Source organism: Epargyreus clarus, unplaced genomic scaffold, assembly GCF_041222505.1.
Source record: "Epargyreus clarus isolate Ecla_fem2 unplaced genomic scaffold, WU_Ecla_fem_2.2 ptg000021l, whole genome shotgun sequence".
NCBI lineage: Eukaryota > Metazoa > Arthropoda > Insecta > Lepidoptera > Hesperiidae > Epargyreus > Epargyreus clarus.
Genome location: NW_027332228.1, coordinates 15366282 through 15382332, shown reverse-complemented (window position 1 = coordinate 15382332; position 16051 = coordinate 15366282). Strand labels below are relative to the sequence as shown.

At 34.2% G+C, this 16051-nt stretch overlaps 2 protein-coding genes across 3 annotated transcripts in view; both read right to left on the bottom strand.

Annotated features, from left to right (window-relative positions):
* Positions 1-14886, bottom strand: part of LOC140750670 (uncharacterized) — a 198409-nt gene extending 183523 nt beyond the window's left edge. For both annotated transcript variants that reach the window (XM_073084357.1, XM_073084358.1), the window contains exon 1: positions 14691-14886. The gene's annotated coding sequence lies outside the window, so the exon portion shown is untranslated. The remainder of the gene's footprint in view (positions 1-14690) is intronic.
* On the bottom strand, positions 967-2687 carry LOC140751038 (uncharacterized). Its single transcript, XM_073084851.1, has one exon. It carries the CDS (start codon positions 2479-2481, stop codon positions 1036-1038), a length of 1446 nt encoding a protein of 481 aa, XP_072940952.1. The 5' UTR covers positions 2482-2687; the 3' UTR covers positions 967-1035.
* Positions 14887-16051: the final 1165 nt, after the last annotated feature.

Genomic DNA, 16051 nt, shown 5'->3' with positions numbered 1-16051 from the left:
ATCTGTGGAGAAGACTGGGTTAAAATAACAGAGATCTGAGAAAATCAAAAAATGCAAAGGTTATTTTAATTTTTACAAGTCAAAGAAAAAGAACCTTTACTTTTATTTATTCTTGCAGTGTGGTTTTAATAATAAATTTAAATATCTTACGTTATTCTCGTAATCGTATTTAAAGAAGTGAATTTACTTCTAAATTTTAAATAATATTTGCATAGATTATTTTATTTTTAATAAATGAATATATAACTACTTATCGTTAAGTATATTGTGGTAACTTTGAAGTTTAAACGATGCATATGTTTTCGTTCTTTATGCCAATTACAGAATTATATGTAAGTATTATATATAATACTTACTTAGATAATTATTACTTAGATACTAATATATTAATATCTATATGTTTAATCCTTGTCAAGTTTATGTGGGTAGATGAAAATTTTCCACCGAGTTGTCTTTTAACGTCCCTTCGTGCGACCAGTCGTCGCCTAGCGCTCTGCGAGAACACAGACGTTCTGTACGTGCCCTCTCCGCTCCTGTTTTCCCCGTGGACTAGCCGTGCTACCGCGTGTGCGAAAGTGAAGTGAAGTGTAAAGACTACTCCTCATGCAGATCAGACCGTGCTTATTTCCTTGACCCCCGTGACAGCGCGGTGCGTATCCCCCTGACACGATTCGAGCCCGCTGATCGACTTGGAAGGCAAGGTTGGTGGTTTTATCTACTCGTCTGCTGGGAGGCAAATCCTCCTCCCTCATACCTCTTACAATTCTATACAGTCCACTAAATATCGCTAGGAATGCATGGCTGTGCCCGCAAATGTACATTTCAAAGTAAATAAGTATTGTAACTTCTTAGTTAAATTTTATTTTTTATCGCTATAATTTTTATTTGATAATAATAAGGTTATATACAATATTTGAAACAATAAAATTAAATACTAATTAAACTAAAAAAAATCAAATTATATACTAATAGAAACTTATTTACAAAATGTACATATATACAAAAACGAAATACAAAAATATAAAAACATAAAAACTACCATAAAAAATGATCACCATCGCTGTCCTTGGGCAAGGTACCCAAGATGCTGGCAGCATTTCCTCTTTGAATTGCTATAGCAATTCGTTGAGCGAAATGTGTGCCAGCTCCTGGATCTCCAGAGACGTCGACCAACCGTGTTGACAGTTGTTTATACAACTGCCAAGCATCCGGGCCCCATGGACCTAAAGTTTCAACACCAAACGCCACAAATATGTAGTTATTACACAAACTAACATATTTATGACGCTTGGCGTTTTCAGCAGCAGTAGCCGCCGCCCCCGCGCCAGATGATGATGCCTGGAGGTGAGAAGGAGCCAGTGTGTCGACACACGTAGCGTCCCACACCAACATCCTTCCCCCCTTCCAGGGTATTAACGTCATACCGTCAGGCCGCTTGCCATCGTCACGTGCGAGACCATTCGGCTCTAAACAAGCCGGCACATTGACGGTGACAAAAGCCCGACGAATGACGTCATTGATGGTGGCGTGGCGCGATAAGCGACCAGCACTGCGCTGACAAGAAAGTCCATGGTGTCCAAATACATCGACGTCTGCACCGCAATGACAGCGATGGTGCTCAACTGTCTTTACACCCAGACGCAAACGAGTACAAACTGATAGAGTTAGATTGTCTAAAAGTGTACCTATATTTCCCGAAGGATATGCCTGTAGCCAAAACCCCGACTCCCGCTCTGCTACTGCAAGGAGACGAGCCCTCTCTGCAATATCATGTGCAGAATCAAGAAGCTGATGTCGCACAAGTATGCAGAGGGGTTCGTCCCAAAATTTTTGTAAATTTAAATGTACCGGAAATTTTAGATTTGGTCCAGCCTGTAACCAAGCATCTTTAGCTTCATCCATAAAAGTAATCTGAGGTTCCTCAAAAATTTTAGACAATACATCCGAAGTTAAATTTTGTGTTTTATGGACTGAAGATAAAAATGCTGGTAGCGCAACACTCGAAATTTTACGTATACCCAAGCCTCCATGCCTAACGGGTAATGAAGCCTGGGTCCAAGCGCGTTCATTCATATGACAATTTAGAACAGACGAAAGAGTTTTCATGATGATGTCATCCAATTTTAAACATAGTTCATTAAATTTCCAAAGGGGTGTACTTCTCAAAAGATATGTAAATTTAGGGACAAATAAACAAAATCGAATAATGAAAAGAGCCATGTGTGAATTAATTTTAAGTAAACGATCTGAAGTTTCATTAAAATTATGAATATTGTTTTCGATAAAAGATGGAATTGATTCTGGGAATATCGGTGAGCCCAGGAGGTGTAAAGAATGTTTATCCGAAATTTTAATATTAGGAGCCAAAGTTTTAAATCGTTCAATAATACTATTTTTTTCATTTACATTTTTGGAATTTGAAACAAAAAGTTCACATTTTGAAAAATTTACTTCAAGACCAATATTGCTAAATTTATCCATAATTTCCTGAAAATCTGTAAAAACTGTTTCTGTGTCACCTCCTAGAGAGCCGTCATCCAAATACCACACGTTAAATTTTGAATTTAAATTTGATACAATGGGATGAATAGCCAAACTGAAAATTGCTGGACCAAGTGGATCACCTTGCTGGCAACCTACAGATGAATTTAATAAATGATGTTTGTATACCAACTTTGACGGAGTACCATAACACTGCCAAAGAAAAGGATAAATAGATGGAGTAACTTGTTTTACTTGATCCAGCAAGGTGATCCTATCAACCGAATTAAAAGCGTTTTTTATATCCAACTTCAAAAACACGTCTCCTCTCTCTTTCATTAATAAAGTTCTAGCTGCGTGGACTGCAGCCTCACATCCACCCTGGCTTCCAAAACCTAACTGGATAGGAGATAACTTTTCAGATATATCAGGTTTAATAACATTGCAGCATATTTTGGAAGCCAGGCGACGCAAGGTGCAACCCACAGCTATTGGTCTGATACCACCGTCCTTTTTTTTTAATGCACATATATTTGCGCCATAAAGAATGTGGGTTACATCGGAGGTAACCTTACCAGCTAACATTAGGTTTATTAGCTGCGTTATACTATTTAACAGTAACTGACCTGCATCTCCAACATGACCGCCTACAAGATCTTTTAGATGTTGTGGTGTTAAGCCATCAAGGCCACCTGCGGAACCATTTTTGAAACACATTACAGCAGCTAATACCTGTTTTGGTGTAATTTGTAGTGGATCATCTTCAATATTAAGAAATTCAGGGGAGCCGTGAATTGAAGCTGGTGGATGTTTTTCCAAAAGGGCCGAAAGAGTAGCAGGGGAATCGGGAGCAATAACATCATTAGAAAAAAGGATAGTTGCAGCTCCTTTTAAATCTCCATCAGTTACTTTTTGTTCAACTTTTTTAAAAATATTACTGTTCTTGTGGGAAGATTTGGATTTAATTACGATGTCATTGTATTTTATTAAACTGGTGCAATTAGTTTTTATTATTTGTGTGAGTGAACTGCGACTATCCTTTTTTGCATGTAAAACAACATATGGAAATGTCAATAAATGTTCCCAGCTTTGTAAATCGTTTTTATTTACTACATCTTTTATTATTGTATTAAGGGTGGTTGCAACAGTGACTCGTGAACCCCTAGGAATGCGCTTAACGACTGGTATTGAACCTTTGAGGCGCCCGAGAGTTTTAACGAAATCACTGGAAGCTTCAGTCTGTGTGATTTCTGTGGATTCGACGTGTTCGACATTTTTATGAGCTTTCCCAAAATGTACCCTTAAGCCCCGATTACCTTTGAAATAGCGTGGCTGAGAACATAACTGACACTTCAATAAGTTTCCACATTGTGAGTTATTATATTGGCTACAGGTGTTTGCGTCTGACGAAGACGAAATAGAAATATTTTGCATATAAAAAAGACTTAATTATAATATACAAAAAACAATAAATATATGTAAAATAGCACCTTTTAAATTAATTCATACTAAATTAAATCATAATTATAACTAAAATAAATTATTTCTCTGACAAAACTTCAAAAACAAAGTTGCTTAGTAACGATTACATAATATTACAACTGATTGGCAGGATGACGGAGAAGCGTAGCTATTGGTTTTCAAGATGTATTTTATACTTTGTTGATTGGCTAGTTAACAGACAAGAATCTCGGCTATTGGTTTCCAATAGGCATTGTTGCTTGGTAACAAGTGGCGTCCAAAGGCGTCCTTAGCTACGTTTTGACAGGTTGCTTTGTTATTAATATTTTTACAATTTTAGTTTTCACTAGAACCGAGCACGTCCTGATTCTACCCACAACTGTGTGGAAGACTCACTGGTTGTTAAAATGAATGAAGACCTTTTTAGGGCTTAAAACACGATAAAACACATTAAATTATTTTAATCAACGTAGACTTGACAACACCTATCAGAGTTCTTTGAGTTTGAGTTTATTAAATAACATTTACGTAACTTCTTATTAATTTTTGACGCGAGCACACATCTTTTGGTGCGTTTGAAGAAACTTTGGACGAAGATCCGTTACTCTTTTCCTTTATTGATCGTATACTGAGTACAAATTTGTTTAAAAACATGATAAATATTTTATTAATTCCGCTAAAAATGTATAACTTACTTGTATACAATATATATTATACGTAAGTAAATACACGTTTTTTTAATCAAAATATTCGCCTTTAAATTATATAAATTATATTTAAAATCATATATATGAATATATTAATTTAATAGCGATATATATCGTTTAATAAGTAATTTACGTCGAGAGCATAGATCATTAATTTATCTCTACTAGAAACCAATCATTAATTTATGATCCTTCGTATAAGAAAGCAATACAGATAAAGATTTTCAAAGAGAAATCCGCGTGCACAACTTAAAAGTCGTGAAAACGTAATAATTAATCCTCGACATAAGTCGTAAAAGTTTCCATTCGTAATTTACTGCGATTACTGTATTTATTTCTGCAATTTCGACATTCAACCATTATTTTAAACCGTTGCATAAGACTATATATTAAACGTACTGCCAGTAAACTCAGATTGGGAGTGACTTGCGCTAAATAAAATATGAATTATTCTTCATAAAGGTCTGTAAGTATCATAAATTCGTTCCAGTGGACGTAAACCCTTAATCAGTGACAGACATCTCGATCAGTCAGAATCATGACCGGATTCATATTTCTCCTTATCTTGTTCGGTACTTCGGTTTGTTACTCGGTTTTCTTTGACCTATCATACGAAAATGTGTGCGCATGTGTGTGTGTGTGTGTATGGGAGTGAAAGAGATATAAAAAGAAAGAAAATATACCTAAAGGAGGGTGTGTCAATTTTTTAAGCATACATATTTATTTCTTTAGAAAAACGAAAAGCCAGAGGGACTGTATAGCGATTTTTAAAATAGAAAATAGTTTTATTTAAATAAACTATCCAATTTTACTTCATACAACTAAAATTATCTTTACTGCATCTTACGATGAAGTGAAAAATATCTAAGTATATTAATTTTATTCGGCTATTAATTTATTTATTAACACCAATTAGCATGAAGTCATAAACAAGTAATATCCATAACTTATTCAAATTAAATAAATAAATAATTCATTTCATTTATTTTATTTAAATTAAATAAATTATTCAATTTATTTTCACAAAGTCTACCTCATTTTTCTTCGCTTACGGCTTCCGGGGATCAGTTGTAATGTGCCAGATTTTATCTCGCCCGACTCCGTATAATATGACGAACACAATAGGGATTTGTTTGATAAGATAACGTTCCATACCACAGTTACATCAGTAGTAAAAATATGGGCGGTAAAGTTGCTCAGTGCCTATGTAGCGTAACAAAACTGTTGGTGCTAGAACTCTTCACGATTCGTATAGGGGCAATATTACCATAACTATGTCTTATGACAGCACTGTGGCCCTGCTACTTTATGTGTCTACAATTAATTTAGAATTAAATAACTCAATGTCAGGTAAAATAACTCTATGTGAAATTGAAGATAGATGTTTGATGTTTGATGTAGCGTTTGATGACCTGTTTTGAGCGGCTATGCTTTGGCTTAGCTAAATTTCGGCTTTAAGCAAAAAAAATCAATATCAAATTATCAAATTATAAATAATAATATAATCGCATAAACACGTCATACATAATGACAATTTTATAAGTAATGAATATTAAAACATATTGCCCAAATGAATTTAACATGATTCATATTACGCGAGTGTTATAAATAATGTCCGTTAATCATTTTATCCTGAATTAAATTAAAATTAAATTAAATTAAAATACATTCATTTCTATATTTTATTTAGAATTATTCATATTACTAGGGCATTATAAATTATGATCCCGTTATTCATATTGCCCGTAAGATACGAGTGCAATATTGCTTCCGTCATTCATATTGCCCATCACTGATTACAATTTCTGGCTGTGTGACTAACAACAACACAGATACACATTGTGCCTATGTACTAAGCTAAGTCATTGTCCTGTGCAAGCAATAGACACCATCGCTTTGATATCAGACTAAACCTGTTTGCATTATCTCACTTTGCCGCAAGAAATATTGTGCAAGTAGAGATTTAATAGTAAGCTATCTCGTAAATTGTGATGTACTATCGTGACTAAGAAACATACGGATACTTTTTCGCTAAGATTTAAATGTCCTGTCCTATTGTATTATTTAAATCATTTTGAGCCTTTATATATTGAATTAAAATAAATTGAATTAAAAGTGGGCTTTTCACAATAAGACTCCGAGAGTTCGAGTCCGAGGCAAACTTTCTGAATCTGGAGGCTCGGCAGTGCCTCCGCCAAGTCGAGCCAAAAAAAAAACAAAACAAAAGCGGCACGGCCGTACCATTCTTTTCTCGTAGCAATTCGGGCCATTTTTGACACCTTTTGAATTTATTTATTATCGCTTGCTTTTAATTAAAATGATCATCATCATCATGATAACTTGCGACAATGTCAATATACATATATTATAAATATCAATATAATAATCAAACAATATTATGCCTTATTCGATCGAAATTTATATGGGTCATATTAAAAAAAGTTGTGCTTATATTACTAGCGTGACTGAACATTTGCTATCTAGAAACCGTAGAAATAAACCCTAGAAACATTTATAAGAACAAATAAAAGAATGAACCACAACCGTGGGAAGGGACTTCCAATAGAAGTTGACTTCATTGAAAACATCTTCAATTACTGGGATCGACTTCAACAATATTAGAACGACATAAATCAATTCCACACTTGCTACCAACTTGCGACACAATGCCATACGAAGGGTCAAGTTGTCAGCGGAATTAAACGATTTATTGTTGTGATATAGGGTGGCCACTGAAATATAATGCGTATTCAGTGTGCCATAGTAGCTCATACTGAATGGTTTTTAGGGTTCCGTACGCTAAAGGTAAATCTCTATACTACTACTAGGTAATGATTAAAGAAAATGAAGTTACGGAACCCACCGTATGAGAGTTCGATTCGCACTTACAAAGTGTGGTTTTTAGGCTTTACAGAGGTAGCCAACGAACATGCAGTTTATTTAATAGTAAGTGGCAATTGCCACGAAAGGTTCTACCACCTTTAGATAAACATTATGTAACTCTTAGTAGTTCGACTCCGATGGTATTTTTGAGGACTAAGGGATTCCAACTGAATTTCTAAAAGTATTTATTGCCGATCTCAAGCAAAGCTCATATCTGGAATAGGATTTAAATCTTGAAGTTGTATGTAGTGATCATGCGGCTAGTAATGAATCTGAGTAACTCGTTAGAACTCAATTCTATTTCGGCTTATAATATCTATGGACTGCAATACCCACTTAACGCGAAGTCAAGTGGACGGCAGCTTCATTCGCTATTTCTGTAGACTCCTACTTTAGACTGAGTCTAATTTTACAGTAGATACAAACCGTTCCCAATCCTAAAGAGGGTATTTTATGGGGGTCGTAACGTTTACTGCTCAAATGTAATATACATTACATAGCTTCGGCAAAACTTGTGATAGAATTTTGGCTTTAATCAATTGTCTTATATATTCGGCCTCTGATTCGGGCGGTCCCACGTTCAAACCCCAGACACGCTCCTTTGATTTTTGAAAGTTATGTGCGTAGTAGAAATGAAGGTGGTAGAACCCTTTGTGGTTCGACTCCGGCGGTACCACCGCCACACCTATTTCTACCTAATAACAGCAGTGTTAGGCGCTGCTGTGTTCCGGTTTGAAGGGTGTGGTAACGGAGACACACTTTTCCGAGGCGTTCCAGCTTAGTCCTCAGGGGTAGCGGCGCATCTGTGGCCGACCTCAGGGGTTGAAACCTATCTGGGGTTGATTACAGATGGGCGGCAGTAGACACTTATCATAGGTGGACTGCACGCTCGTCTGCTCCTCTTATATTATATAAAAAAAAAAATTATGAAATGGCAGGAAACATCGTAAGAAAACCTGCACCCTTTAGAATTCGGGAAAATCCCTAAGGAATGTCTACTAATTTGCACTTGGCCAGCGCGATGGACATTGGACTAAACTCCTTACTCTGAGAGGAGACTCGTGCAGCAGTGGGACATTGGTTGACAGTGGGACATAGATTTCTTATGTAATAGAAATATAATCGGCGGCTTGATTTAAAGTGGTCACTCACTACACACATCTATAACTAAACTTGAACAGAACATTCTTACCTGAAGTCGATCACAGATCTGCTTCGTCTAAATATAGTAAATAAGATAACTAAACAATTGCCGAAACACGTTTCTTAAAAGAGGAACCAAGTATATTTAACGCAATTTTGGTAAAATCAGTATGAATTTGTTCCTCAAAGTCCGTAATTAAAATTGGGAGCTAATGCTTCTTAGAATTTCAAATTTGATTCATTAAGCCGAGTTTTGTATCTATTTTTATAACTTGCAGTTTTTTTACGTTCCAACAACGGATTATGTTGCCGCCTCGAGAAAATATCGTATGCTTAAAATAACAAATAGCCTCTTAAGAGTAAGATAAGAGATATTAAGAATACGAGATAGGTATATGTACGACTATTACTTGTTTGTTGTATAACATTATTGTTTATACAAATATATATTTTATTTTCCTTAATATTTCCTTAATAGAGAGATAAACCAGCATCGACCGCCATGTCTAAATACGAATTGTTAGACTTAACATAAATTTCGGCACTTTTCGTGAGGACTCTCAAGTAGGTATATAGGTTTTCTCGCGTAATTTTCTCACCATGTATGTATTTGATACAATTAATAATACAATTAATGTACAATTAATGTTTACTCCGTTTATTACTTTGACAAGAAAATCTGCGAAAAAAATTGATGTCTTTCCTAAGATTCAAAGTTCAAACAGATTCCATTAAAGCTCAAATTGAAAAAATGTAGTTATTTGTAGCTGTCCAATTTCTATGTCGGTTAGCAAAACATGGGCTAGTCTTGTAAAACATTGGTTACCATGCATACCGGGTGTTAGTCTATATATCTCAGGGCTACCTACAAGTCACCCGTATCACGGAAATGTCACCGAAAATTACAGCTCACAGCCGAATACAAGGAATCCACCACCTTTATCTGAAACACGCCGCCAATCTTAATTTTGCCTGCATGCCGATGCTGGCTGATAAACGTTATAAATGGACTCGTCACGTCTGATCTGCTGCTACTAAATGTCAGTTCGTTTCCTATTTGTTCTTGTAGAGACCCTCTAGACGCATTCCTTTGTTGGAGTTCGCTCTTCATTCAGACCATTTGATACAATACAATGCAATACAAAAATTCTTTATTGTACACCAACTATACTATTTCCATTTCTTTATTTTCTCGACGACAGATCGACGCCCATGTAATTTTGTGTTGTTTACGTTAAAATGTCACACAGATAATACTGTAATTCATGGACAGGTAGTGATGTTCTACACATAATTATTACTATTATTTTTTTATATTTTTATATTAATATTATTATTTTTTACAAAATGTAAGTAACTAAACAACTGCCGGACTTTTGTACAAATTTATTAACTATAATATTATACCATATATTTGATTTACATTACATGATTACATTTTACATACATTATATTTGATTACTATTCATGTTTGAAACGCTTCAAGTGATTTTACCTAATTCTCCGCAATCTCAGGAGTTTTCTTGAAAATAAATGACACACTTTTTATTTTGATAATAACCAGTGCACTTATCTGTGTAAAAAATGTAAAAAGTAGTTATATTTAAACAATACACGTAATTTCTCTTTCAATTGAATTTAATTATTATCAGTTTCAATTTTTGTAGTATTTGTTTTTCTCTTTTCGGTTAATTATTATTAAGCAGTCGAGTTCTTTGTTTTTATAATAATTTATTTAATTGCTTTTGGAAAGATATTCAAAATGATACACATCAGATATTATCCGACCATTCATTAATTAAGAGAGTACATACCGACGTTAATTTTCAGAATTCTCTTTTAATTAAATTAAACTTGGCCTGTCTATTACTATTAAAGTATACCCATATCCGTTCGTATATCGTTATTTTAATCGAATTATAGATAAGAATGTTAAATGTCGTCTTAAGGTACTAGTGGCCATTAAGCGCCAGGTGCTATAACTAGATTTCTCTTTGCATAAAAAATATATACATATATATAAATATATACATATATTTTACAAACTAAAGGTGTTCCCAATGTTCCTATTATTTTTTAAATTTAAATTTTTTACGTATTTCGGATATCGGATATATTGTGTATATGTAACATGGCACGTAATTGCGCGCCGATGTAACACATAATATATTATTTTTTAATTTTGCCAAAGAACTATAACTTTATTTCGTCAGAATGCACTGACATTTTTCAATCTTAACTGTAAGTTGCGACTTCATTTAACATATACAATTGGTTATAAATACAATTTTATATGCAAATAATGTATTATACTAGACTATAGGAGTATTGTTTGGAATTCAGTTCCAGATTGTACCAGTATATATACAATGCGGCAGGTCAAAAGATCGAGTAAAATATGCTGGGAATTTGTTGCAGCATGCAAGAATAAGTTTTAAATTTTTGACAATCGTAAGTCTCCCTTATCTTCAAACTACAATATAGCTGAAAACTATTGTTCTAAAATAGACATAAGTGTGAATTTCATTAAAATATATAATCCTTATAACATTTGTTAATTAAGAATTGAAACGTAATCACGAAACAAACAACGTTTTTCGTTACCAAATTTCCGTTTCCATTCCGGAAATTCCGGAAGTCATTTCCGGATCAAACGTTGGATAGTCCATTTCTATTGTATAAGTTAAGCGAAGTTGTTATAGTCCGCGCTAAACTGCTGGTCCGCTCTGAAGTTGTTGCGAGCAGTTGTAGTCACACAATTTGCTGTGGCGACGCGATTCATCTCTATATTCAGAGCGGACTAGTTGTTCTACGCGGAACATACATACATACATAAAGTTATTTCTATATGTAAGTATTAAATATGTGTATACATTTGAACTTTAAAGGGAAGTTTAAACTGAACAATGCGCGTGGGTGTTTGTAATAGAAACAGGACAGACAGGAGACAAGTCCGTGCTTTAACTGTTTTAATACCTGTGTTAGTTTTGCTTTACACACTCAATAACTGATATTGATAGTAATTTTCTATATTATATTTTTAGGAATATTGCTATGAAATGAGTAAGCAGCTGTCGCCTGTTGTCAGTGGTCCTGCTGCCCTTGTAGTTCTGTCGTCAACCCCTGATAATAGTTATACCTGGTGTCTCCACAAATGCGTTGCTACTCCCGAGGACTAAGTTAGAACGCCTAAGTATAGGTATGTTGCTTGATTGGCTACATCTAGGTATTACAGTAATACCTCGACTTACGCTACCCCGATTTACGCTACCCTGACTTACGCGAATTCGGACTTACGCGATTTTCAAACATCGTCTTTTGTCTTTTGTCCGGGCGTACCGCAACTCTTGATTATGAATAAAAGGCTTACTGACTCCACAATTATTAATGTAAATATTTATATTGCGCGGAGTCAACACATGCGAAATCATACTGTACGATGTTATTAACATGCATACCCCGACTTACGCGAATTCGACTTACGCGGTTATCACTCGGCCCCACCAATTGCGTAAATCCGGGGTATTATTGTATATACAAAAATAACCTATGAAGCCCATCATCACTTCTATACTTTTTTTCTCTATTAATTATTCGAATAGACAAAAATCTAGTATCGATATCAATTATTGCATTACCTTCATATCGTTTACGATAAACGTTTATTCTTACACTTTAAAAGAAGCTCCACTAGAATTATGTTTACGAAGCTTGAATTGATGGAAAATTTAACAAGTTTCACAATTAAATCGTTTTAATTAGAGTCTAAATTTATCAAATCATTTTATTTCTCAAAAGAAAAGGTTCGGTAATTATAGCTTTGGTTAACAATGATTGAGAGAGAGATTTCGAGGTAACAATGATTAAAAGGTACTAATAATTAAGTTCTATGTTTTTGAACATAATATAAAGATGAAGACATTATATTGAGTTGAAATAAAAAGTTTGGCGTTTCGCCGTTTCAACATACGTCAATTATTAATAGTCAATGTTTTGTCTACCAGAAATCGAAATATTACGAAAGCAGAAATTATCAAATGTCGGCAAAATATTGCATAGTTTGATTATCAAGAACTGGTGACAGTCTTCACGGGCTTATACGATAAGCTGCCCTAGTTATAGATGTCTATAAGTTTTAGGAAATACTTTTACCGTAGGTGGACATCATTGTATAAGTGTACGATCTTTGAGTTATCGGAGTTGCCATCACAAATCCGATAACTCAGAAAAATAGTAACTCAATACCCATTACGTTATCGATCAACAACACGTTATTTTAAGGTTTATACTTAAACATAAACAAATGTTTTCTCTGAAACAACGATTTCAAAAATAAACAAGTACCAGGGTATCAGCAAGACGAGGAACTAAGTTATGTTCGGGCGGTTCTCAAATAACTTAGGTACGTTTATTTACAGTCCACCATCGAGATTCTAAGAAACGATTTGCGGAATTCAAACAAAACCAACTCTAACATCATTTTTGTATTATATGCCAAGTTCTATGGGTTTGGGAACTTAATTGTACAAGTATTTTGATACGTATTTTTAACTTTAAGATTGAGATATTTAGTGATGAACGCAGTTATGTAGTTATGATTGATTCATTAACTTTACTATGTAGTAAGTCCTATGTAGAATTTTACCATCGAGATTTTGACTAATTTAAGAACTTTATAGGATTAAACAAACTATTATTAAAACGAAAACTGCTTAAACATAATTAAATGTAAATCACAAAACCATATCAACGAAGTTAATATATTAAAATAAAAATTAAACATCTGGTAATTTGAGGGCAAGGTATTATAAATTAAAGGACAAACGTAGTTTTGGTAGTTTCTTTGTATAATTATTTTTGCCATAATAATATATCATTTATATCAATACCTTTCTAACAAGTACCTTTAACTTTTACCTTATGTAAATAAACGCTACGTATGACTCTACCAACGTAGATACTAATAGAATAATGCTATCAAATTCCTATGCACACTATTTATTTACGTGCGTATTAAAAATAAAGATCACATGTTTTAACGCTGAAGGAAAACATCGTGAGGAGACCTACATACCTGAGAGATCACGAAATAATCATACTCAAAGTATATAATGGATGATACGTGGGTAGTGAGACAATGTGGCCAAAAATTTATATTTGTACATGTTATGTATTGGCCGTAAGTAACATGGTTAGGCACTCGCCTTAAATTTTAAAAACACAACTCTTATTATCATGATAGCAATATTTTGTTGACAACTTTGCCTGGCCGAAATAATTTCCATAACTAAGAGATTTCCATGCATGATAATTTAGTCACATTTCAGGTCTCAAGCCGTTCTGTTTAAGTTATCGCTCACAATGGCTAAGGTAATCTTGACACGAATTCTATGCAGAGCTCGCATGTAGGTTACGAGCTTATGTTTAATTTAAACATATGCAATCTAAATAAAACAGGTGCAACCTGAGTTGATTAATTTTCTTGTGATATTTTTCTACTTATTAAAAAAATGGAGTTTGTTTATGGAAGGAATTAACGTTTTGAATAAAAAAGTAATTCTTTTAGCTAGCTATTAGTGGAATTTATAAAATATTTTCAAAAGTTATTCTCTCGTCTGCAGATGAAAAACCTTTATAAACTAGATTTTTCAAAAATAATAATTGAAGATTTAAATGCATAATGCAAAAATTTCATCACATTTCGCGACATTCATTTGAAATTTAACAGATGAAGGCGGAACTTAAATGCAATTAACATCTTTTCAAATAAAGATCTTTTTATTGTTTTTCGTAAATTATTGCGCTAGTACTTAAAAATATTACGCAAAAATATTTGATTTTGCAATTATTTCTTCATTCTATTCGACAACACTATTTTTTACCGTTACTATAGCTCCAAAATAAGTTTTACATCACACAATTTAATCTGTTACAAAGTTTTAAGATTACGACACGTAACAATTGCAAACAAAGTTTTAATATCCGCGCGTTTGATAACTGATACGGCATATTTACCTTGCGATCACGTGGAATTCGATGGCACTTCACTCACAAGTTCAACACAGAATGAAGCACGGTACGGATTAATATTTTACTGATTTAAAGTAATTTTAATTCATGTTTCGATCACCGGCGTTGGTGGCGAAGCGAGAGCGGCGCGCACGTGCGTCCAACACGAAAACTAGTAGCCGACTGAACTTAATGACGGTTCACGGTGGCTCGAGATGTAGACGATACGGTGGGAAATGCGAATCGTGATGACCAATCCGTAAGAATTTTCACTTTAGTCGATGTGTCAAGGAGTATATGCGAACATCATCAACCATTTATGTCCCGCTGAGCATCGGCGCGCTCGGAATCAGAAGGGCTTTAGGCTTAAGCTTTCGGTCATGTCAAACGTATTGTATGGATAAAAGTTGTATTGGTAGACTGTTCATACGATTACCTTTTTAACAACTTTTAGGGTTTTTTATTATATACTTGTAAGGTCTAAAGCACTAAAGTACAAATTGGCAGAATTCACACAACTTGAGATTTTATTTAAACTCCCTTGTAGGTGTCCTCATTTTTTTATCAACTCAAAATCTGCTTCTTCGGTACCGAAGCAAGTGTTATTTTTTTCTACTACGTGTGGCGTTTACAACGCAAATTTAAAATGTAATAATGGCGGTCACTTTCAAGTTGTTTGCGCTGTGCGTTGACAGATCGTAAAGTGATTATGTGATGCAGGAAATGGGATGGTTTTGGTGAAAATGCGACGACGTCATATTTACCGTGGCTTCGTTTACACATAATATATCACAATGATTAACGTGCTTTGTTTTTTACATTTAAGTACTTATACTTACTCTCCGTTTAGATATAATTAGTTTAATTACATTAACACATTAAAAGATTTCACAGCGCCATTCATCATTTATATTCTCAGTGATTCTTTAAAAGACATGAAATCATTTTGTTTTTATTAGTTATGTTGTAGTACTATGACAATAAATCTTCATATAAAATGTTGCACATATTGCATTACTATTGGCAAGATTCCATCAACTATATATATAAATTATAATAGAATAAGTTTAACATATAAAAATCCGAAAATTCGGGGTGCGGATTTTCTGATTTTTATTTGTCTTTTAATTTTCTTCTCTGGACATCAGTAACCATTCTTAATCAGCCAGGAGTTTTTCTGGGGCCTGTAACTGTGCCTCGTTCTCGTTAATTTATGTAGTTCAGAACCAGGAAGATATCTGTGACTGACCACATGAAGGACTCTAAGCCTATATGTACAGGGCCGGATTTAGAGGTATAGAGGCCTTGGGACAACAAAGGAGTGGAGGCCCCCTGGCCCCAAATTATTTTCCGGATAAAATGAACAA

Coding starts and splice junctions, on each gene's coding strand:
- LOC140751038 (XM_073084851.1), bottom strand. CDS start 2,481: ATGGATAAATTTAGCAATATTGGTCTTGAAGTAAATTTTTCAAAATGT.